The sequence below is a fragment of the Bos javanicus genome, chromosome 8 (genome assembly GCF_032452875.1).
Source record: "Bos javanicus breed banteng chromosome 8, ARS-OSU_banteng_1.0, whole genome shotgun sequence".
Lineage (NCBI taxonomy): Eukaryota > Metazoa > Chordata > Mammalia > Artiodactyla > Bovidae > Bos > Bos javanicus.
This window is the reverse complement of record NC_083875.1, coordinates 99,352,463-99,377,925: the sequence shown is the minus strand read 5'-3', so window position 1 is coordinate 99,377,925 and position 25,463 is coordinate 99,352,463. Positions and strand designations below refer to the sequence as shown.

The following is a 25,463-nucleotide window of genomic DNA, read 5'->3' as shown; positions in this document are numbered from 1 at the left end:
TCTGAGGAGCGGTACCTGCAGAAGCTGAAGTCTGGTGGGGGAAATCCATAGGCAGCCAAGTTCAGGCCATTGTAGGGCTGGCAAATGGAGGGGTTCCTTAAGGAGCCTGAAAGAGCAAGTCAGGAGCTGAGCTTGGGAAATGGCATTTAAACCGAGGCTGCTCTTACCATTTTTGAGCGTGTATCTCACCATTTTGTCGCCTCCTCTTTCTCAGTGCAGAGACACTCCGGCAGGAACTGGAGAGAGAGAAAATGATGAAAAGACTGCTGATGACCGAACTGTGAAACTCTCCCCTGGCTGCCTGGAGGAGGGCATGGTGCCTTCTGTCCGTTTTCTTTCTTCGGGCTTCGTGTGCTCGCTGTAGCACAGCATACAAACATGTGCTCTGGTCGCCCAGGTCTCCATGGCCAGTCAAAGCCAACCTCTGGCTTGACTTTTATTGGAAAAGTTATTTGCTGTCTCCTGAGTATTAGAGGTTTTCCTACTACTCAATGTAGTTGAGACAAAATTTGGTAAGCCTAGGAGAAGAAAGATGGGAAAACCGGGATTCCTTTTCAGAAGCACCTGTGTGTACATATTAATAACCACAGGGGTTAATATGGCATGGAATCCTTTGCTCTCAGTCTCAACCATGTGATTTTGTATGACTGACACTTGCACCAAGCTTTGACTGTTTGTTAAAGAGTCATTTTTAATGAGAGAATAATTCTTTACTGCTGGTTTTTCATTTACACTGGTAAATGCACAGATCTTATAAAGTCTTTAACATTCATTTTTATTCAGACACGAGTAGGTGAACTAAAAAAGGAAAGTTGCAATCACCAGGACTGAAGTTATTTCAGCTTAATCAGAAATATAATTTAACTTGTGAATTTGGGGGTTATGATATTATTGGGGATACATAGAATTTATTATTGAACCCAAAGTAAAAGCTTCAATTGTCTGAAATAGTTGAAATTGTCTAAAAATCCTTACAAAGGGATTTGATAGCAGGATTCATTTGGGTGTTCCATGAAGGAAAATTCTCTCTAAAGTTGATCAACTCATGTCCTGTTGATAGAAACTTGACCAGAAGAAACTTTGCTCTTTTTTATATAGTTTCAAGAAATGTGTTTTTAAATTTTTCTTATGCACTTGAACAACTTTGCAGGAATAAAAGAACCCCCTAACCGCAAACTGGCCCTCCAATTGTTCCCCACGCTTTCTCGATGCACATGCACACATTTTTTTCATGAGTATGGTCAGTGTGTACATAATCCTTGATTACTTCCTCCATCTAACGCATATCTTCTCTTTTCAACACTGATCCTGCTCTCACCACTTTCAGTTTCTTTGTATTCATGTAATGTGGTTAACCTCACTTGTTGCCATTACTAGATATTTGAGTTATAGCCTATTTTTCATTCTCATAAATAGTGCTGCTATGAATGTCTTTGTAAAAAATAAAATATTTCTTCCTTTGGATTCTTCCCTTGGGAGTATCTCCAAAGAGAGATGACAAGGTCAAAGAGCATGAAGTATTTTATAGCTCTTGTTTCATATTGTCAGATTGCTTTCTAGAAAGATCTCGTCTCCTGGTTGAAAGGACCTTAAAGGTCATCAAGTTCAACCTCCCATCTTCTCTGAATGCTTGAATCCCCTCTACAATTTTTGATGCCACCAGCAATGTATAAGCATTTCTATTTACCGGATAGTTCTGCCAGTATTGGGTTTTGCCATTTTTATTTATTTTTGCTAGTTTAATAAGTACGTACAGTTGTTCTCAAAAGGTTGTTTTATTTCATTAATTGCTAGCAAAGCTGAGCACTTTTCCATGTGATGACTTAGTAGCTGTATTTCCTTGTGTGTAAAATATCCATCCATTTCTTATGACCACTTAAGTGGAATTGATCTCATATATTTGTATCAGAATTGTATTTTTATGTTATATTGTATACTTTGCTCTCCTCTCCCTCTCCTTAAATCTGAATGGTGCCAATAATTTGATACTAATGATACATAAAAAAAAAGCAATGCCTCATTAACTAGCATTGTTGTGAAATGAGGTAATGTACGCAAATATTCAGATAACAGAGGATTAACCCTTTTAAGTGATGAATCTTTAAAATTTTAATATTTTTTGAGGGAAATCTTTCTAAAATATATTACGCACTTCCCTGCCTTAGTAAACAGAGTACACTGGAGAGTATTTAACCTTTTCTTGATGAGTCATGGTCATCATTACAAACATCAGCCCGTTTGTACCTTGCTGTGGTGTCGTGATGTCACCAAGAGCCTGTCCAAACCTGCAGGGCTTGGCTTGCCTTTCACAGACTAACACTCTTCTCATTGATGGTTTGCACTGCTGTCTGCTCTATTGGTGAAGCTGTTGGGGGCAACTGTGGTATCTGGGAACTTTTACCGCCTTCCATACTACCCGATCCCCGGCTGTATTTAAACAGCTTTCGCCGTTCTTTCTGTTGTGCACACGATACAAAATGTGTTCCTGTACAATATGGGGGAAGTGTTTGTGTCCCGAGTTGTCACGTCCTGCCGGTCCCTCCTCTTCTGACCTGCTTTCTGAGTCTTCTGCTCTTCACCTCCTGCTCTCTGATGGAAACCTCCGGGGCAAAACTGAAGTTTCCTTGAGGAAGCCAGGAAAGGCAGTGCTGCGTACGTGTCAGGTTGGCTTTGCGTCTGAGGAGGGGTGGTGCATGGGTTTTGGGCCATTGTTCTCAGGAGGCTCTGAGCCTGCTGCTTCTTCCTCCACGCCCCCCTGCGTCACAGATGTTTCGGAAGGTCGATGTCACTGAAGTCTGATCACGAACAAGTTGGCTGTTACTGTATATGAAAACCCAGTACCTCTGGCAGCTGAACTCTAACCAGTAAAATCAAGAGGATTCCACCCTTTCGGCAGTTGTCCTGTTATTTGCCTATGTGCATGGATGTTGGATGCTTGGAGTTGGGACCTGAGAAGATGACATTGTGTTGGGTAGATTCATAGCGATAAAAATGAATTGGTATAGTCACTTCACCTTTAAAAAAAAAAAAAACTTAAACCCAAAATAACAGTACTGTACAATCACACAACACATCATATGTCCAGGAAGAAAAATCAGCTTGCTGACATAATCATTCCAGAGCAAGGGTTCCAAACTGTGGGCCACAGACTCCTGGTGGACATGGGGAAAGTGAAATTGTCAGTCAATTAGTCATGTCTGCCTCTCTGTGACCCAATGGACTGTAGACCTCCAAGGCTCCTCTGTCCATGGAAATCTCCAGGCAAGAATACTGGAGTGGGTAGCCATTCCCTTCTCCAGGGGATCTTCCCGACCCAGGGATCAAACGTGGGTCTCCTGCATTGCAGGCAGATTCTTTACTGTCTGACCCACCAGGGAAGCCCAGTGGACATGGGGGTGGGGAATTAATTCAAGTGGTCTGGGAATCCTGCAACCCTGAGTTTGTGGATTGTAGACTGCATAGGAGATCCTTATGTTTGAAGAATTTAAAAACTAGGTCCTAGAGAATTTGAGAGATCCCACCTGAATTCACCCCAAAATTTACACCCCCAGAATAGAACAAGAATATTCTGACGTCACCTTTATCTTTCTTTCACCATCTCAAATATCACAACTTTTTAAAAACTTGAAGTTCACCATGTTAACCATTTTAAAGTATAATCCGTTTTTTTTTTTTACCATCTTCATAATATCATATCAGTTCAGTTCAGTCGCTCAGTTGTGTCCAACTCTTTGTGACCCCATGAACCGCAGCACGCCAGGCCTCCCTGTCCATCACCAACTCCCGGAATTTATTCAAACTCATGCCCATTGAGTTGGTGATGCCATTCAACCATCTCATCCTTTGTTGTCCCCTTCTCCTCCTTCCCCCAATCCCTCCCAGCATCAGGGTCTTTTCAAAGAGTCAGCTCTTGGCATCAGGTGGCCAAAGTATTGGAGTTTCAGCTTCAACATCAGTCCTTCCAATGGACATCCAGGACTGATCTCCTTTAGGATGGACTGGTTGGATCTCCTTGCAGTCCAAGGGACTCTCAAGAGTCTTCTCCAACACCACAGTTCAAAAGCATCAATTCTTCAGCACTCAGCTTTCTTCACAGTCCAACTCTCACATCCATACATGACCACTGGAAAAACCATAGCCTTGCCTAGATGGACCTTTGTTGACAAAGTAATGTCTCTGCTTTTTAATATGCTGTGTACGTTGGTCATAACTTTCCTTCCAAGGAGTAAGCGTCTTTTAATTTCATGGCTGCAGTCACCATCTGCAGTGATTTTGGAGTCCCCAAAAATAAAGTCAGCCACTGTTTCCATTGTTTCCCCATCTATTTGCCATGAAGTGATGGGACTGGATGCCATGATCTTAGTTTTCTGAATGCTGAGTTTTAAGCCAGGTTTTTCACTCTCCTCTTTCACTTTCATCAAGAGGCTCTTTAGTTCTTCTTCACTTTCTGCCATAAGGGCCGTATCACCTGCTTATCTGAGGTTATTGATATTTCTCCCAGCAATCTTGATTCCAGCTTGTGCTTCATCCAGCCCAGCGTTTCTCATGATGTACTCTGCATATACGTTAAATAAGCAGGGTGACAATATACAGCCTTGATGCACTTCTTTTCCTATTTGGAACCAGTCTGTTGTTCCATGTCCAATTCTAACTGTTGCTTCCTGACCTGCATACAGGTTTCTCAAGAGGCAGGTCAGGTGGTCTGGTATTCCCATCTCTTTCAGAATTGTCCACAATTTATTGTGATCCACACAGTCAAAGGCTTTGGCATAGTCAATAAAGCAGAAATAGATGTTTTTCTGGAACTCTCTTGCTTTTTCGATGATCCAGCGGATGTTGGCAATTTGATCTCTGGTTCCTCTGCCTTTTCTAAAACCAGCTTGAACATCTGGAAGTTCATGGTTCATGTATTGCTGAAGCCTGGCTTGGAGAATTTTGAGCATTACTTTACTAGCGTGTGAGATGAGTGCAATTGTGTGGTAGTTTGAGCATTCTTTGGCATTGCCTTTCTTTGGGATTGGAATGAAAACTGACCTTTTCCAGTCCTGTGGCCACTGCTGAGTTTTCCAAATTTGCTGGCATATTGAGTGCAGCACTTTCACAGCATCATCTTTTAGGATTTGAAATAGCTCAACTGGAATTCCATCACCTCCACTAGCTTTGTTCGTAGTGATGCTTCCTCAGGCCCACTTGACTTTGCAGTCCAGGATGTCTGGCTCTAGGTGAGTGATCACACCATCGTGATTATCTTGGTCATGAAGATCTTTTTTTGTATAGTTCTTCTGTGTATTCTCGCTACCTCTTCTTAATATCATCTGCTTCTGTTAGGTCTATACCATTTCTGTCCTTTATTGAGCCCATCTTTACATGAAATATTCCCCTTGGTATCTCTAATTTTCTTGAAGAAATCTCTAGTCTTTCCCATTCTATTGTTTTCCTCTATTTCTTTGCATTGATTGCTGCGGAAGGCTTTCTTATCTCTCCTTGCTATTCTTTGGAACTCTGCATTCAGATGGGTATATCTTTCCTTTTCTCCTTTGCTTTTCACTTCTCTTCTTCTCACAGATATTTGTAAGGCCTCCTCAGACAGCCAGTTTGCTTTTTTGCATTTCTTTTTCTTGGAGATGGTCTTGATCCCTGTCTCCTGTACAATGTCACGAACCTCCGTCCATAGTTCATCAGGCACTCTGTCTATTAGATCTACTCTCTTAAATCTATTTCTCGCTTCCACTGTATAGTCATACCTGAATGGTCTAGTAGTTTTCCCCACTTTATTCAATTTAAGTCTGAATTTTGCAATAAGGAGCTCATGATCTGAGCCATAGTCCGCTCCCGGTCTTGTTTTTGTTCACTGTATAGAGCTTCTCCATCTTTGGCTGCAAAGAATATAATCAGTCTGATTTCGGTGTTGGCCATCCAGTGATGTCCATGTATAGAGTCTTCTCTTGTGTTGTTGGAAGAGGGTGTTTGCTATGCCCAGTGCATTCTCCTGGCAAAACTCTATTAGCCTTTGCCCTGCTTTCTTCTGTACTTCAAGGCCAAATTTGCCTGTTATTCCAGGTGTTACTTGACTTCCTACTTTTGCATTCCAGTCCCCTATAATAAAAAGGATATCTTGTTTGGGTGTTAGTTCTAAAAGGTCTTGTAGATCTTCATAGAACCGGTCAACTTCAGCTTCTTCACTGTTACTGGTCAGGGCATAGACTTGGATTACCGTGATATTGAATGGTTTGCCCTGGAAACAAACAGAGATCATTCTGTCATTTTTGAGATTGTATCCAAATACTGCATTTTGGGCTCTTTTGTTGACTATTATGGCTACTCCATTTCTTCTAAGGGATTCCTGCCCAAAGTAATAGATCTAATGGTCATCTGAGTTAAATTCACCCAATGTAGTCCATTTTAGTTCGCTGATTCCTAGAATGTTGATGTTCACTCTTGCCATCTCCTGTTTGACCACTTACAATTTGCTTTCATTCATGGACCTGACATTCCAGGTTTCTATGCAATATTGCTCTTTACAGCATTGGACCTTGCTTCTATCACCAGTCATATCCGCAACTGGATGTTGTTTTTGCTTTGGCTCCATCCCTTCATTCTTTCTGGAGTATTTCTCCACTGATCTCCAGTAGCATGTTGAGCACCTACCCACCTGGGGAGTTCCTCTTTCATTCAGTTCAGTCAGTTCAGTGGCTCAGTCATGTCTGACTCTTTGCGACCCCATGAACCACAGCATGCCAGGCCTCCCTGTCCATCACGAACTCCCAGAGTCCACCCAAACCCATGTCCATCGAGTTGGTGATGCCATCCAACCATCTCATCCTCTGTCGTCCCCTTCTCCTCCTGCCCTCAATCTTTCCCAGCATCAGGGTCTTTTCAAATGAGTCAGCTCTTTGCATCAGGTGCCCAAAGTATTGGAGTTTCAGCTTCAACTTCAGTCCTTCCAATGAACACCCAGGACTGATCTCCTTTAGGATGGACTGGTTATAAACACAACTAATTCCAGAATATTTCCAGGATTCCAAAAAAAAGCTCCAAATCTGTAGTCACTATCAGTTCTTCCCCCACCCATTTTCTAACAATCATTAATTTACCTTCTGTCTTCAGATTTCTATGGATTTGCCTAATCTGGGCATTTCTAGAAAATGGAATCACATAGTATGTGGTTCTTTGTGTTGGCTTCTTTCACTTAACATAGTGTTTTCAAGGTTCATCCATGTAATAGCATGTGCCGTTTGTTTTTTAATGGCTATATCATATTCCACTTATGGCTATGCCACATCTTATTTATCCACTCATCAGCTGATAGACATTTGGCTTGCTTTCACTCTTTGGCTATTATGAATAATATGAACATTTGTGCCCCGCTCTTCAAACTCTTGGGCATATAACTGAGATTGAAGTAGTTGGCTCATACAACAACTCTATGTTGAACTTTTTGAGGAATTTCCAAGATCAGTGCTTTTATATCATAAACAATCAAAAGTGAAAAAAATCACGCATATTACTAGACAGACAGAAGTGTGGGCAAACCTGATGTTACTGGTCAGGTACCGAGGTGCAGCACTAGAGTTTCGGGGGGAGGAGGTTGTGAAATTTGTAACAGAAAAAAAAGTTAGAGAAATGGCTTTGGTGAGAAGGGAAAATAAGGCGTCTTTTTCTAAAAAAATGAAAATGAAATTAAACTCAGGTTCATCTCTAAGTTCCTGTTTGAATAGCCAACTCTTGTTCAGGTAGTGGTCTCAGAACATTCAGGAAAAGTCCTTCCTTGGAAATTGTGTACAAAAGGGAAAACCACAGTATTTCTTGGCCACTCAGTGGATTCATGTTGCCGGGGAGCAGAGGATGTGAAAAACCTGGGCTGAAACAAAGCAGAGAACATGTGCTGAGAGTAAGAACAGGTCTCCCTCCAGGGCTCAAATCTTGTGAGAAAACAAAAATAAGAAAATTTCAGGACTTTCCCCTGCCAGTCCCGTGGTAATGACATCACCTTCCAATGCAGGGGGTGTGGGTTCAGTCCCTGGTCTGGCAGCTAGGATCCCACATGCCTCGTGGCCATAAAAACAAAACATATAACAGAAGCTGTATTGTAACAAATTCAATAAAGGTGTTTTTTTTTTTTTTTTTTAATGGTCCACATAAAATAAAAAAATCTTAAGAAAGAAGATCCCAAAAGACAATTTATCTGGGAGATATTTATATGGGAGATTTATAGGGGAGATATCCTCATGAAAGAAAGAAGCCAAGTCCATAGGGAAACCAGAGTAGGTTCTAAGACCCTGAAGTGGCATGAAGACTTGAAGTAACCCATGAAGTTTGTGGGTGTTCTCCCTAGAAAAATCCACATGTCACACGTTATTCCAGCACTTTCATTGGATCTTCACACCATTTCTGAAGCCCATCTAAGGCCTCCTTTGAGTCCATGGACCCCAGATCATGGTTTTAGGTCACTGAAATCAGTTTACCTCCATGCCTCATTTTAGGCTGTGGGTACCCAACATTCTCTGTAAAGAAAAAAATAAAAAAGCCCACATGATTTTATCAGGCCAGTTTACCAGAGAATGGCTTAACGTTCTTTCTAGCATCAACATTGTTAATTGAATTAATTTAAATGAAGGCAATAAAAATAAAGTAACAGGTAACAACTTGGATTCCCAAACCAGTGAATCAGCATCAAAACCGGAAGTCCAGTGCTTGCCATTTAAATCTGGCCTTATCTTTCCTGGTAAACAGGAAGATGAGAAAAGAAAAACATTTCACTTTTTAAAGAACAAGGTGTTTTCTTAAATTTTTTTAAGGACAACTCTTTAACAGATTTTCAGTTGATTGAATTTTTTATATTTTAGAATTTTATCTTTTGCAAAGCTACGTTTTGCCTAGCTTTGCAAAAAACAAATCTCTTTGTTTTGATTTCTAAAGTCACTATAGTTCATCTTACCTTTTTCAAGCAATAAATATGATCTATTTCTTGCAACAACTAGAATATTGGGAGACCTAGTGAAACCCAGGGTTTCCATGAATTATACCAGAATCACTAGTCAGGTGATTTAAACGCCAACTGGACAACCCACCATCAGTGTTAAGTGATACCTAAAAGCAAACATTTGACCTCTGGGACATAAAATACTTCTCAATTTCCACAGCAGTATTCTGTCTCCCATCTGCCCTGTGCCAAAAAAAAAAAAAAAAACTTTGCAATCACCAGTTTCTTTTGAATATTTGTATAGCATAACCATTGGCATATTCATTCATGCCATTTATAGTATTGAACCCTATTGATCCTCACCTCCACCATCTTACCTAATCTCCATTGAATCCTGGAGGTTGCTAATCACCACCACAAACAGCCTGATTTCTGGTTCTACATTAGAAACCTCTACACTTTTCTGCCACCATAATTATTTTCTTTGTTTATGAAATAAAATTTAAAAGCAAGCTAGAATGCTGGCTCTGAAACACCAGCATAAAAAGAATTGTGTCCATGTTTTCTAGTGGAAAACAGCAGTTTGTTTGAATGTGTTTTCATTCCAAAACCATCATTAGGAAAGAATTAGGAACCTGGCAAGTGGTAAGTAAGTGCTTGGTGTGAATGAATGAATGGCAAAGTAAACAACCGGAAGAGAATTACACGCAGCAGGAAAGGGTTTGGGAAAGTCCGGAATCCCACAGTCTGGGCCAGCCAAGGCCTGTGCCTGCCTTCTGTGGGGAAACAGCAAACCACTTGCCTGATTTTGAAGGGGGCATGTTACTCAAGGGCAAGGGCAGCCTCTGACTCCAAAAGTCTTGGTGAATCCAGCCCAAAGAGCTGGGTTCTAGTTCCCCTCTGGCTCTGAAGACCTCGGTTTACCTATCTATAGAGTGAGGGTCTTGCTATTTCAACTTTTCCAGTCTTGATCCCAAGAAATAATGGATACAGCGAGTGCTGTATATAAACCAAAAAGTGCTGGGACAAAGTCGGGGAGGCAGTGACACGGACAAGGTGTGCCCCAAGGTGAACCCACCCGGGAGCACTTCTTAAATGGGAACGTATACTGGGGCCTCCCGGGGATCTTGTAAAAATGCATCCTGATTCATATAGATGTCTGCCGTGGGGCCAGAGATTAGTGATGCTAACGTTCCTGGCACCTGGGGATGCTAATGCTGCAGGTCCGTGGACCACTTTTTGAGTGGTGTAGGGTGCAAGAGTGAAGTAGGGTCAAATCTGTTCGGTGAGAGACTCATGGAGGGAGGAGGGAGGAGAAATGGGGAAAAGGACGGAGGCAAAGACAGAGGTGAGGATGTTAGGAAGAAGCCGAGGCTCCGGGCGCGAGCGAGGATGCGCAGCCTGGGCTGGGAGGCGGCGGGTGCGGGCGGCTCCGCGGCTGCGCGGGCTGCAGGCTGGGGGCGGACGCGTGCTGGCGGCGACGCAGTCCCGGCCCCGCGCCCGCGGCGCCCCCGCTGCGGCCCGAGCGGCCTGGCTGCGGGATCCGTGCGCAGCGATGGCGCGGTCGCGCCGGTCCTGGGCGCAGCTGCTGTTGCTCCTGCTGGCCGGGCCGGCCGCCTGTGCAGGCAGCCCGGCGGACGACGGCGCGGGCCCCGGGGGCCGGGGACCCCGGGGCCGTGCGCGGGGGGACTCGAGCGCCGACGAGGCGGTGCCGCGCCACGACTCCTCCTACGGTACCTTCGCCGGGGAGTTCTACGACCTGCGCTACCTGTCCGAGGAGGGTGAGGCTGCGGGAGGATGAGGGGCTGCGGGAGCGGAGACCGGGGTCGGGGACGGAGGCGGCAGGAGTGGGGTGGGGGGCGGGGAATCGGTTAGGAGGCGAATGGAGGCTCCGCTGGCTCAGCCGAGGCCCGACCGCGGAGCACAAGGCTCACCTTGCCCATCGGCCTGGAGAAGAGATCCGGAGAGCTGTCAGCGCCTTCCACTCGCTGCTGGCTTTACAGGTGGGGAGACTGAGGCCGGGAGGGAGGTGGTCAGCCAAGTCCTGCGAACCTGCGGACAGGGGGGGCTGAGTCAACCCCCCCCCGCCCCCCTCGCGCTCTCCCCCGCTTCCGCCACCCCCGCCCCCATCCCCCCCAGTTTTCAGCGTCTATCTGTGACAGGGATGGGGTAGTGGATGGTAAGGGAGGAGACTGTCATCTGGCCTAGAGTGTGTGAAATCAGAGTAGCTGGTGGGAAACCCAAGTCCCCTCTTAAAGAGAGATTGCCTTGTTTCCTCCATGTCTGTATTGACCTAAATATGCTGTGGCTAGTGTCCCAACTTGAGCGTTCTGTTCCTGCTCGCTGCCCAGGACCCCAAGAGCTGGGTCACACCTCCTTCCGCACTTCCAGCCCCCTTCAGTACTGTTTTCCCACATGTCATGGACCCCTAGTGTGAGCCACCATCGTTGGGGTCTCCTGGGTCCAGCAATTGGGGGTTTGTCATGCAGACCTCCCTGCACAGGCAATATTTCAGTGAGCACAAAAGCTAAGCTGATTCTCTTCAGAAGGAATGGAAACTGGCTTCTTATTTCTGCTGTTTGGAAAGTGATTTTCCTTTTTTCTGCTAAGAGGAATATCTAAGAATCAAGTTGGGGTTTGAAATGTTGTCTGTCCCAGCAGCCGATACGATGCTGGGTGCATCTGTTATTTGGGATTAAGTTTAGCTACCTACAACAAACACACATTAACAACACAAGTAAGATAGAAGTTCCTCTGTTACATAAAGAAATCCAGAAGCAGGCAGTCTAGAACTGGTCATCTGAGACTCTAATCCTGGTCTTCTGCTTCTTCACAACTCTTAGTTTGTAACTTCATGGCCCAAAATGGCTGCTTGATCACCAGCCATTACATTCACTTTCCAGACAGCGGGAAAGAAGTGGGAAGAAGAAGGTCACTGACTATAAAGAGATTACTCAGAAATCCCATGAAACAATTTCACTTACACTTCATTAGCCACAACCTAGTCATGTGCTCACACATAGGTGCAAAAGAGACTGGGAAATGTTGCCTTTTAGCTGGAAAGGAATATGACTAGTTCAAAAATTGGACTTACTGTATTCTATGGAGAAATGGACTTGGGGAAATAGATTGGTTGGGTAGATGCTTACTTGTTGAAACAGGGACCCCCAACGTATAGTGGCTTAAATAAGATAGCTTATTTTTCTCTCACGAGTCTGACTATATAGACTGGTAGGCCAGCTCTGTTCCACAATGTCATTCAGAGACCTAGGTTCCTTCCTTGTTGTTCCTGCATGCCCTAAGGCTTTGTCCTCATCCACGTGGAAGTCATGTTGCTTGCATGGATTCTTTCAAGCTGGAGGAAATGAGAAAGAGAGGAAATTCAGGACAAGCAGTTACCTTTTAGGCTGGTTGCACAAATCCCTGTTATTCACATTCGTTTGGCAAGAACCTAATCATACGACTTAGCTGCATGGGAGGCTTGATAGTGGAGTCTTCTAGTTGGGCAGCCATGTGGCCAGGGAGGAGAGTGCAGGGGCAGGGTAGAAGGACAGCAAGCAGAGTCGAATCTACGGCTCTGAGAAAGAATGCACAGTACAGGACTTCCCTGGTGCTTCAGTGGTTAAGAATCCACCTGCCAATGCAGAGGACAGGGGTTTGATCCCTGATCCCATATGTGGCAGGGCTGCCAAGCCCACGTGCCACAACTACTGAGCCTGTACTCTGGAACCCGTGAGCTGCAGTTACTGAGCCCACGTGCCCTAGAGCCCATGCTCCACAAGAGAAGCCGCTGCAGTAAGAAGGCCGCGCACCACAACTAGAGAGAAGCCCTGCTCTCTTCAACTGGAGAAAGCCTGTGCGCAGCCACAAAAACCCAAAGCAACCCCAAAACAAAGGCTACATGGTATTAATACAAAAGCCATCTCTTTCTGAAAGCATTTAATACATAGTGATGCTGTTCATAGTCTGCTTAGCACACGGCCAGGTGACTCAGAGGTGGCATGTGAGAAGTTATATTCTCATTGGGCACCTGCTCTCTAATGGAGGACAAGGTCAGATTCCATGTCAGTTTGTATATGCAGAGAGAATGGAGTTAGTTGTGTAGTCCAGGCAGTTTTATGAACGTGGACACCAGGTGGGCTGCAGCCCTGAGAAAGGCTTTATAGAGTTGAACCAGGAAGTCTAGGAGACTCTGGTGAGACGGAAGGGGGAGGCACTGAGGTGAGGTGACCCCACGGGGTAAAAGGCCTGGGATCGGTTTACAGATTGCTAGTTTGTCCGCTTGCCACCCTTGACCATTCTGCACATGCTGCCTGAAGCCTGGCTCTAACCCTCAAAAATCTGTGATAGTTCCAGCCTCCTCCCTGGATGAAGCTTCATCTCCTATACCTGGAATTTTCTCTCCGACTCAGCTTTCTTTTACAGCCATCTCTCACTCCCTGTCTCCCTTGCACTGAGCCTTCCTTGTCCACTTTGCTCCTTTCTTTGACCATTTTGCTTATCTTCAAAGGCTGACCCTACAACCATCTGGTGGATGCTAGTGGGGATGTCTGTGGGGTAAGCCTCGTAGGGGTTAGCACCTCTCCCAGATTACCCTGGACCTAGGCTTTAGCCTTGTGGGTCCTGAGTAGAGACTTTCCCAAGATCCTCAGAAATCATCAGTGACACTGCCTTAAAGGCGTGCTGCCAGAGAGGGAGAAGCAGAACCAGGGGATGTCCCAGAAGGGTGTCCCACCCAGAAGGTAAAGGAAAAGAGGGCATCAGAAAGTGTCCTGTGCCATGGGGAGGCCCAGGGAAGACTTAAAGTAGTTGACAGATTCGGAAAATGAGAGGCAATGGGCAAGTTCTCCTGGGATGAATTCAGTGGAGAAGGAAGGAGGGAGCCTAGTTGATGGTGAAGGAAGTGGCAAGTAAAGAGGTGGGAATAGTACCTTTAAACTATTCTTTCTTTCTGTCAGTGCAAGTGGGGTTATCTTTTTCTGTGATTGGGCTACTTGTTTTCTCTTTGCAGGGTATCCCCTTCTCAAGTTGAAAATTGCCAACAGATTGAATTAAAAAAAAAAAAAAAGCAGCCTGGTAGTGTGAAATCAGAAAAAGGGAATTAGAATAATGGAATAGAGAATTTCCTGAAACTATAGGACAGCCCAGTGACCATTATCTACCTTGTTCAGAGACCATTTCTCCAGTGTCCAGATTGTGCAAGTCCCCCAGGCCAGAGAGTGAACACTGGCCAATTTGATGTTTCTAATCACCTCCTGAAATGTCTGTTTTTTAAACTTTAGTTATGTTTTGATTTAATGATGCTAGTTTTCAGAATTCTTGGGGGCTCCCACTGTCTTAGCCCATGCCACTCTTCCTTACAGTCCCAGCTCAAATGCCACCTCTTTCAGGGAGTCTTCCCTGATTTTTCCTCCCATTCTCTGCTGTTAGGCAAGGTATTTTCCCACAGCACACTATCTAACCCTGCTGTGACCCTTGAACTCTCTGTGGTTGAGTTTGGATAGGTTCTTGGTGCTTGAATCCTATAATTCATACCTTTTCCCCTTGAGATTCTCAAGCCAGAATCTATGTATTCAGTATAACAATAGAATATAAAACAGATTACTGCATGATTATGGGCAAACCTCCTGTTCTGAGGGTTCTCTAAAAAGAAAATCAAATTGGGCACTGAAAGTGAAAGTGTTAGTCGCTCAGTCATGTCCGACTTGTTGCAACCCCATGGATTGTAGCCCACCAGGATCCTCTGTCCATGGAATTCTCCAGGCAAAAATGCTGGAGTGGGTTGCTATGCCTTTCTCCAGGGGATCTTCCCAATCTAGGGGTTGAACCTGGGTCTCCTGCACTGCAGGTGAATTCTTTACTGTCTGAGCCACCAGGGAAGCATGTATACTAAGATTAAAAAGACAGCCTCCCAACATGGGTACATGCTATAGTATCTATTCATTTGTACTTTGGTTTGAACAAAGATAGCATCACCTTGTTCGGTGAAAAAGTAGAAACTGTATATATACTGTTTGGGGGCAGAAAAATAAAAACAAATAACTGCTACTGCTGCTAAGTCGCTTCAGTTGTGTCCGACTCTGTGCGACCCCAGAGACGGCAGCCCACCAGGCTCCCCCGTCCCTGGGATTCTCCAGGCAAGAACACTGGAGTGGGTTGCCGTTTCCTTCTCCAATGCATGAAAATGAAAAGTGAAAGTGAAGTCGCTCAGTCGTCCCGACTCTTAGCGACCCCATGGACTGCAGCCTACCAGGCTCCTCTGTCCATGGATTTTCCAGGCAAGAGTACTGGAGTGGGATGCCATTGCCTTCTCCGAAAACAAATAACAGAAAGGGTAAATAATTTAAAGGTAAATAATCTAAATTAATTATCTCCATGAATCTAGCCCAATTGTAACACTGATTCGTGCTTTTAGTAAGTGCTTACTATGTGCCAGTCCCTGTCCTAAATACCATATCCATATTAACTTTATTCTTTAGGGCAACGCTCTGACTTAGACACTCTTGCCATTCCCACTTTAGAATTAAGGGAACTGGCCTACAGAAGATTTAAATATTATAGCTAAAGTCACACAGCTAGAAAGTAGCAGAGAACTGGGTGGGTTTATTGATTGACCTTATGGATAAGGTGGTACAAGGTGCTGACCTGCTCTGGGAAATGCAATTGAACAGATAGGATGGGGCATTTTCATGGGCAAATTTGAGAAGAGGGGCTTGGAAGTGATGGGGTAGTCCGTTGGGAGCGGCAGGTTCCTGAGTGATGGAGTGCTGCGACGAAAGCTTTGCTGAACAGACTTCACGGGGGTGGAATGTTCCATTTTACAGAGCCCCTTGACATTTTCACTTCGCTGTGTGGCTCTGCTAAGCAGAAGTGATTCAGACAGTCCAGAAAGAGGAAGTGGCTGATGCAGCCACTCTTGGAGATGCGAACAGATGATTTCTGGTTAAGACTTCACAAGGAATTAAGTACTAAATTAATACCTGAGAGCTATGATCCAAGGAGTTAATTAGAAGCAATAAATAGCAAACCAGAAGCCATTAACCACCCAGTGGAGTATGGCAAAACAGGCTCAAGGGATTGCAAAAGAGGAATGGATAGTGGCTGCGAGTTCGACAAGAATGGAAACCACAAAAGTATGTTGAGAACCTGAAAAATGAACCAAGAAAATAAGTGCCTCTTGTGTGATAGGAATAGCTGAAGGGAGAAAAAAAATGGCTTTAATCCTGCTTCAAAACAGAATAGTTATTGGGGGGGTTTACAGGACACATGTGAGAAGAAGGGAAGTGAAAGAGAAAAAAAATTTTGGCCCCAAGCCAATCTTATTTGGTCTTAACCCAAATTTTAATTTTAGATAAAGAGAGAGGGGGAAAAAAAAAACACTAAAATGGAAAGTGGAGGGAAAGTAATAAATAAACAAAAACATAAAAAAACAGTAATAAGGTACTTCCCTGGTGGTCCAGTAGTTAAGCATCTGCCTTCCAATCCCGGGGATGCAGCTGCGATCCCTGGGAACTGTGTGCCACGGGACAGCTAAGCCCGTGTGCTACTAGAGAAGCCCCCATGCGCCACAGGTAGAGAAAATCCCAAGCACTGCCACGATGACCCAGGGCAGCCAAAATTAAAAATAAGTAAATAAAAAATGTAAAACCAATAATAATTTTTAAGGTGGGAGCATGGACAAAGCTAAGGGGAGAATGAGAAGCTGGCCCGTCTGGGTATCCGACCCATATTTCTCAGGAAGATGACGGAGCGTAGGAGAGGTAGGAGAGGGTGGGGAGAGGCCAGTCAAGGTCTCCAAGGAGCACTGTGACAAGATCCGATTGCTGTTTTAGAAACCTGGCAGGCAGTGGAAGAATTAGAAGGGAAGTAGGGAAATCAGAGCGGAGGTGGTACAATAGCCAAGAAGCTGGCTCGGGTTTCAGGAGTGGGAATGAAAGGAATGGTGGTGGAGAAAGTGTTCCAGGTGGAGGAATCTAGGGTTTCAGGGTTGGGAGACTGGGGAGGGTGGTGGGATTCTTCACTAAGACAGAAAACATAGGAGGAAGACCATTTGGGAGGTGTTGGGCGCCTGGAATCGCTTTGCTCGTGTAATGTCCAGGCGGAAACCCCTGGAGGCAGCTGATGGTTGGGCTTAAATGTTGATATGGGAACAGGAGAAATGCCAAAAAAAATGTGAGGTTAGAAAAAGAATAACTCTAAAGAAAATCGGAGGAAAGAAATAATAAAGATGCGCAGTATTCAATGGAATAGAAACCAAATATTCAGTGCATGTGTGCCAAGTCGCTTCAGTCGTGGCTGACCCTTTGCAACCCCATGGACTGTAGCCCACCAGGCTCCTCTCTCCATGGGATGCTCCAGGCAAGAATACTGGAGTGGGTTGCAAAGAGGATCAAAAAAGTAAAAAATGATTTTTTGAAAATACAAATGAAAGGGTTATCCAGAGAATCAGAACTGATAGGGTGTGTGTGTGTGTATATGTGTGTAGATGGGAGAGAGTGTGTAGATGAAAGAGAGACCAATAGAGAAATTTGTTTTAAGGACTTGGCTCACACAATTTTGGAGGTTGGCAAGTCCAGAATCTGCAGGGCGGGCTGGCAGGCTGGAGCTCCAAGAGAGAGCCAATGTTGTAGTTCAAGGCTGAAGGCCATCTGCCACAGAATTCACTCTTCTTGGGGAATGTCAGTCTTTTTGTTCTCCCCAGCTGGGGGAGAAGCCTGCTCACATTATGGAAGGCAATCTGTTTTACTCAGAGTCCACTGATTTAAAATGTTAAATGTTTGTCTCATCCAAAAACACTCTTACAGAAACATCCAGAATATTGTTTGACTGTATATCTGGGCACCTGGCCCAGCCAAGTTGACCCATAAAATTAACTATCACAATAGGATGCTGACAAAATTGATCAAGAGAAAAAGAGAGAAGACAGACCATGTTAGGAATGGAAGAAAAAGGGGAAATAACCCTAGACGTGTGTGTGTGCTCAATCGCTAAATCGTGTCCAACTCTTTGTGACCCCTATGGACTATAGCCGGCCAGGTTCCTCTGTCCATGGGATTTCCCAGGCCAGAATACTGGAGCGGGTTGCATTTCCTTCTCCAGAGGATCTCCCTGACCCAAGGATTGAACCTGCATCTCCTGCATTGCAGGCGGATTCTTTACCACTAGCCACCTGGGAAGCTTATTAAGCCTAGACATAGCAGAGATTTAAAAGCTAGTACATTGCAACCCAACATTAAAAAGACAGCTAACCCTATTTAAAATGGAGAAAGGCTCTAAATAGACCTTTCTCCAAAGAAGATACACAAATAACCAATACGCACATGAAATTATACTCAACATCATTCGTCATTAAGGAAATGCAAATCACAATCATAACGAGATACTACTTCACATCTACTAGGCTGACTATAAAAATTTTAAAAAAGGACCCTTCCACAATACACTGCTGTAAGAATGTAAAATGGTACAGCTACTTTGGAAAATAATTTGATAGTTACTCACAAAGTTAAACATAGGAGTTATCATATGACATGGCAGTCCTACTCCAAGAGAACTTAAAACATATGTTCATACAAAAACTTGTGCACAGATGTTCATGGCAGCATTATTCATAGTAGCCAAAAAGTAGAAACAGCCCAACGGTCTGTCAACCTGTGAATAGATTAAAAACAGGTGGTATATCCATTCAATGGAGTGTTCTGTAAACGAAGAGAAATATCATTCATTCTGTGCACCTAGGGTACTTAAAATTAGAATTCTACAATCAAAATAATTTTCCAATAAATTTGTACAATGTGTGCAAAATAGATCCAATTGAATATCATTTTCTAGATGTCAGGATGACAACTGCTAATAAGATGTGGTTTCTACAAACACATTGTACTGGTAGTTAAGGATTAATACATTTAGTCTCTACCCAAAGTTTCAGTAGGAAAGCCAGAAACCAGTTTTTTAAGCTTTTTGAAAACCAGCCCAGATGACCAGCCCAGAGAGCTGTCTGAGAAGGTGTTGGGGGACTACAGAAGCAGAAAGGGAGCTCAGAGAAAGTCACTGTGGGAAGCAGCTGCCAGCCCTGGGGCTGAGGGAGCAGAGAAAAGGGCTTGGGGTTTTGAGAACCTGGGAGCTCAGACAAGGGCCCTCAGCCCAGAGGTTCACCCATCCTCTGAGAGTGGGCTGTCTGCCCAGCTAATGCTGGTTCCTTTGATGAAGCTGGTTCTGGGAGTCTAGAAAACAGCTAGAAAAGAAAAAGAAAAAAGGCTGGAAACTCAAACCAATTGCCACTGCAAGGATGAAGTGGAGTTGCTGAGGGCTTGCTGATTGGACAGCTGTCAAACAGGAACAAATGGTCTTGTTTTGGCAGATCCTCCTGCCTCCCAGCCTCCCTCTAATGTTTCCTTTTGGCAGAACCTAGCCAGCTGGCAGAGGAGAAATATGGTTTGCAGAGTCCTAGCCCATCCTAGAGCTGACTGTAGAGGCTGGGCTGTAGCTGAGATATAGGAGCTTATAAATTGGCATGTGGTCCCAATTGACTTTATTCCAAATAGGGAGATCATTTAATTTCAGGAAAAAAAAAATATTGCTCTGCTTATCTTCTGATACCAAACCCAGCTGTTGTCTTGAAATTCAGTTCTGGCACTCATGACGCCAACATGAGTTAAAGGTTAAAGGGCATGGTCTGCAACAAGACTGTCCTCACTTCAGACCAGCTGGCTACCAATCCAAGGAGCACCCACAATCCCTCTCATGTTCTGTAATTCACTAGAATATCTCAGAGGATTCAGAAATGGGCTGTGCATACAGTTGTAGTTTTAGTACCAAGGAACTCAGGAACACTCAGAAACAGCCAATGAAGACGCACACAGGTCAGAGTCTGGGAGCCCACAAATGCACTTTTCATGTCCTGTCCTGGAAGGAAATATTCTTCTCCATGGAATCAGGACTTGTCACCCTCCTGGCACTTCAGTGTATTCACCAACCAGGAAGATGCATTCAGCTTCAGTGTCCAAAGTTTCTGTTGGGGTTTCATCACCTAAGCATTGCTGATTTAATCATTAGCTACATTATTGAACTCAATCTCCAGCCCTTATACCCTCGCCTCCCCCCTGCCCCAGGTGGGGCTGGCTCAAAGCCCCAAACCTGTACCCATGTGTTGGGTCTTTCCTAGTGACCAGCCTCCATCCTGAGTCATCTTATCTCTTAGCATAAAAGCAGGTGTGATCCCAAGGGGCTCAGGAATAACAAAGACCCACTGGGAAATTCCAAGGATTTAGAGTCTCTCTCCCTCCCACCCAGGAACCAGGAACAAAAACCCATCCAATTCTTTATTATACAGCATCTTCCCTGGTTATATTTTATACAGGACTTCCCTGGGGGTCCAGTGGCTCAGAATCCACCTGCCAATGCAGGGGACACAGGTTCTATCCCTGGTCTGGGAAGATTCCACATGCCAAAGGACAACGAAGCCCACACACCACAACTACTGAGCCAGCGTGCTGCAGCTGCTGAAACAGGCTCTCTAGAGCCTGTGCTCTGCAGCAAGAGAAGCCACCACTACAGCAAGTCCACGCCGCGCAACTGGAGAGCAGCCGCTGTTTGCTGCAGCTAGAGAAAGCCCACCCACAGCAGCAAAGACCCACTGCAGCCAAAAATAAATAACTTTTAACAACATCTTACAAAATGAGAGAAACGTGACATGATTAAATGATGCCGAAATTCATTTGACAACCTAAGTTCTCATTCCAAGATTTAGAAGCATGTAAGATAAAAGGGAATCAGTGCTAGAAAAACCCCGACAAACGAGCCATTTGCCAACACTAAATAAGCTAGTTCAGTACATTTATAAGTAACCTTTGTTCTAAAACTTGCTCTTACTTGGAGCTTAGAAACCCATTCTTCTAAAGATAATCTTACCCAATGGTCAGTTTAAAAATGTAACAGTAATAATAAACCAGTAATAATAATGACTGGCGTTTATTGAGCTGGAAACCTGCTGCATGCTGATGAATGATTCTAGATGCTAGAAAGTATAATGGAAGAAGATGGGGAACCTTAGAAACAACATCACGTGGGATTGTCTCTTTCAGATACCTCTAGAATCTTAACCAACATAGGTAGTCGTTGCATTCCTGGATAAATATCCTGAGAAAAAAAATGTCCACGGCATTGTAGTGAAAGCTAAAAGGAAGAATGTATAGGAAGATGCTTGACATAGTTGTAGCATTGAACTCAATAAATACCAAAACTCATCCAAGGCAGAACTCAGTCTATAGTACTGAAGTAGACACAGGACTTAGCATAAAACAAGCATGAAAGTAGAAAAAGGAATGCATTTTGCCCAAGTACTTAAGGATGGTGAGAAGGTAGGGTTGTACTTTAGCATTTGATCAACATGTAGGGTAGTCAGCCTAGAGGGGTAAGGTGGAGGAGGGGTGGGAGGGAGGCTGAAGAGGGAGGGAATATATGTATACTTATAGCTAATTCAGAGACATTACTTTGCCAACAAAGGTCCGGCTAGTCAAGGCTATGGTTTTTCCAGTGGTCATGTATGGATGTGAGAGTTGGACTGTGAAGGAGGCTGAGCGCCGAAGAATTGATGCTTTTGAACTGTGGTGTTGGAGAAGACTCTTGAGAGTCCCTTGGACTGCAAGGAGATCCAACCAGTCCATTCTGAAGGAGATCAGCCCTGGGATTTCTTTGGAAGGACTGATGCTAAAGCTGAAACTCCAATACTTTGGCCACCTCATTGGAAGAGTTGACTCATTGGAAAAGACTCTGATGCTGGGAGTGATTGGGGGCAGGAGGAGAAGGGGATGACAAAGGATGAGATGGCTGGATGGCATCAATGACTCAATGGATGTGAGTCTGAGTGAACTCCAGGAGTTGGTGATGGACAGGGAGGCCTGGCGTGCTGCGATTCATGGGGTCGCAAAGAGTCGAACACGACTGAGCGACTGAACTGAACTGAACTGAACTGATAGCTAATTCACATTGTACAACAGAAACCAGCACAACATTGTAAAGCAGTTATCTTCCAATTAAGAAAGATCTAGGGTAGTAAAAATGAACACAAAACGTACGGATATAAACCAGGCAAGTGTGACCTGTTGGTCTTTAAGTATAATTTAATGAAACAAAGTAAACAAAACCTCGTTTAAAAAAGCATTACAAATCACAAAAGACTTCAGAATAGTGAGAAAAGAAAAACAAATACAATAATTTTTTAAAAGTGTATTTACATTGCCTAATATCTATGGGTGATTTAATTGATTCTTTGCATAATCATTCCAATGTCCAGTGCCAAGCAGTGTGCTGGGCAGAGAATACCAGATGAATCACACACAATTCCTGTGTACACGGAGTGAACAGCCTAGAATAAAAATATTTGTGGGCACAAACTGGAAACGCAGTGTAGGCTCTCCTTTGACTTGTGGTTGAAAGCATTATGACGTTAAGTCATCTTACAAGAAAGATGCATGAAATGATGGGATTAACAAATTTCTATGAGATATGAAAATGTCCTCTACAGCTTGATGAAAAACAAGTTCACAGAAACAGAGAGATCCTATTGTAATATATAGCTGTAAATGGAAAGCCTCTGCTATCAAATAGAGAATTGTTCATTCTTTCTCTTAGAGCAGGTGTATGGAATAAAACTCTCTTTTCATGCTTTCAGTGGACACTGGTGAGCCAGTGCTTATGATGTTATGTCTTCTTTCAGTACCCCAGGCACCCTACCTGTAAGTGAGGAGAAAGCCCTTTCTCAGTTAACACATAGGCTGGGTTCAAAGATGTGTGCCCCACACCTGCCCTCATGAAGAGGGTGATTAGGCATCAACTGAGCTTTTCTGAGGCTTTGACCATTTCTAGACTCATGCGATAGAGAATAGTCAACCTACTAAAAAGTAGCTTTTCTCATTGGAAACACTGTTCCTGGATTTTCTAACTTTATTTCTTCTCACTGGCCAGGTTACCCTTTCCCTACTGCTCCTCCTGTGGATCCATTTGCCAAAATCAAAGTGGATGACTGTGGAAAGACTAAGGGCTGCTTTAGGTTGGTAGATCTGTGAGTTGGAGAACTTTAAAGCTAAGACTTTGATTTGCTTCTCAAGGTAGTATTTAAATTGCATGCAGTTCACTCTCACCAGGGGCCCACACCCCTCATAACTTCAGCACGAATGTAACCTATTTCCAGAGGCCAGCCCAGGTTGCAGCCTTAAAGGCCTTGAGCTGTCTCACGCCCCTTGGCCCTAGAACTTACTTCTCTGGTTCGTTTATGACTTCATTTATGACTGTATGCCATTGACTTGGGGGTCTAACCAGTTGGTTGTATGAAGAAGAATTACATGACAGAATTTGTCTCTGTTCATTCAGTACGGGTGTGGGCAGGACAGGCAATAATATTGGCTTGGCCCAAATATTCATTTGGGTTTTCCATAACATCTTACGGAAAAAAACACCCAAACGAACATTTGGGGCAACCCAACAGGTATGTCTAAGACCCAATTCCTTTTTAAAACAATAGTCATGACTGTGGATAGCTATATGATCCTAGCTAGTCAGTATGCACTGATTCTAGTGTCCAGCTAGTTATTTCAGATCTAGTGCCTGATTATTAGTAGTATTCTATCTGGATGTGATAGACTGGAGCTAGAAAACAGCTAGACAGTGACTTTCCATCTAGACAGCTCTGCTTTGTTTGAGAAAGCCTCCTTTTCTTTGAGTCCTTTATTTCCAAAAACAAATTGTCCTAGAGTAAAGATTTTGATTGCCATTGCAATGAATGTGTTTTTTTTTTTTTTTGGTTTGGGACTCAAAGTCCAAGGACTAAAAACTGAATACAGGGGTTTTGAGTTTTTGGATTGCAAGAGTATTTCTAAGGAATTTTAAAAAATCTAGTGATACTATTGTTATTGAGGAAGATAGCCAACAATGAATAATTCGCCAACAATGAATAATTCTGGTGATTAGGGGATATTTTTGAGAAGAAAAGGAGTTTTAGTGCCCTGCTGGCTTCAGGGAGACTTGCTTTCTGGCCCACTCACTTAGCTTTGCTCACCCGTTGCAGCTTTTTCACTCCGGTTCCTGTGGTCTTGAGCTTACACCCCTTGCCAGCTGCTCAGGGTACCTGCCTGCAAAGCTGCATGTTCCCTGTCTCCCTCCTCCATCAGTACTTAGCAGCCTTGCATCCTATACCTTTAGATACCTTTTATCTGAGCTTAGATTATCCCATCCATTGCTGCAGTTTTCAGTCATTTCTGAAAGGCAGTATTCCTAAAACTAGGGCTTGCTGGTCCTCAAAGGATCCACAAGTTCTCTGTAAGAAAATTTAAATTCATGTTTTCATTGCAATGATGCTCCTTAAACGGATTAACGAATGCATAATCTGATTATCTGGATAAACATCTTACTTTAGTGTCTGAATTTTATTAGTCCCAAGCAGCTCAATAGAGCAAAGGCAGGTTTTTTAAGTAAATGATGCATTCGCATCCAGTGAATATAAGTAAATGAGGCATTCGTTTGGTGCCTTGTATGTATAAGGGTTTTGGAGCAGTTCAAACAGATAAAAGTAGAGGAGAATGGAGTCGTGACTTGTAATAAGACACAGGCTCAAAATAAAGACCCTGCAGAGTTGAATCAGACATACCCTGGGGGGGGTGGGGTGGGTAAGCAGGAAGTCAGTTTCAGCCAATGACATCATTTTCCCCTGAATGCTATGAATTTAAAAGGTCCTGGTTTTATAGTTTAATCTGTATTCAGTTTGTCCATTTTTGTTAATTGAAAATTTGTAAATGAAAAGAAATGGCAATCTAAATTATTTACATTATTAACTCAGGATTTTTTTGTTCTCTAAAAGGAGTCAGAAATAATTTGGTAATTGTGAATATTTGAGAAACTCTAATAAGATGTTGAGAACCCTGGCTGGGACTTGAGGCCCGTGCCACAGCTTGATTCACTCAGCAAGTCCCTTCTCATCTCTGGACCTTGTTTGTACATAAAGAGAAGCAGATCATCTTTGCAGTCTCTGCTGGATGAAATTGTGATTTTGAGATCCCAGGGAGCAGAGATCTGATTCATATTGCTTAGCATTCTGCCTGACACAGAGCTGCTCTCTTAATGTGTTTTGAAGACGTAGAGGCGGAAGCAGTAATACCTGTTTCGGTATACCCTATAGATACGGCAAACCGGGCTGTAACGCAGAAACCTGTGACTACTTCCTTAGCTACCGGATGATAGGGGCTGATGTGGAATTTGAGCTGAGTGCAGACACCGATGGTTGGGTTGCAGTTGGATTCTCTTCAGACAAGAAAATGGTAAGACACAAATCGTGGTGGAAGGTGATTTTTCTCTTCAGTCTGCTGTACCACTTTAGATTTTAGAGAACGAGCGTGCTTATGTTTCCCTAAGCACCCGTGCCACTTTAAAATGGGAGAAGCCAATTCCTGGTATTTGATTTTCTTTATCCAAGCAAGTAAATTGATCACAGCATGATAGCCATTATACTAGTTATGTCTCTCCGATTACAAGTTAAAAAAAAATAATT

The 25,463-nt window shown here is 43.8% G+C and overlaps 2 protein-coding genes across 9 annotated transcripts in view; both read left to right on the top strand.

The window, feature by feature from the left end:
* EPB41L4B (erythrocyte membrane protein band 4.1 like 4B) overlaps nt 1–2,891 on the top strand; it is a 138,541-nt gene extending 135,650 nt beyond the window's left edge. For all 8 annotated transcript variants that reach the window (XM_061426435.1, XM_061426436.1, XM_061426437.1 and 5 more), the window contains one exon: nt 215–2,891. In XM_061426435.1, coding sequence (XP_061282419.1) covers nt 215–284 — 70 coding nt within the window. In that variant the 3' untranslated portion in view covers nt 285–2,891. The remainder of the gene's footprint in view (nt 1–214) is intronic.
* A 7,371-nt stretch (nt 2,892–10,262) lies between these two features.
* Nucleotides 10,263–25,463, top strand: part of FRRS1L (ferric chelate reductase 1 like) — a 22,501-nt gene continuing 7,300 nt past the window's right edge. The window contains exons 1-3 of the mRNA XM_061426432.1: nt 10,263–10,704; nt 22,889–22,973; nt 25,095–25,233. Of these exons, the coding sequence (XP_061282416.1) occupies nt 10,278–10,704; nt 22,889–22,973; nt 25,095–25,233 (651 nt within the window). The 5' untranslated portion in view covers nt 10,263–10,277. The remainder of the gene's footprint in view (nt 10,705–22,888; nt 22,974–25,094; nt 25,234–25,463) is intronic.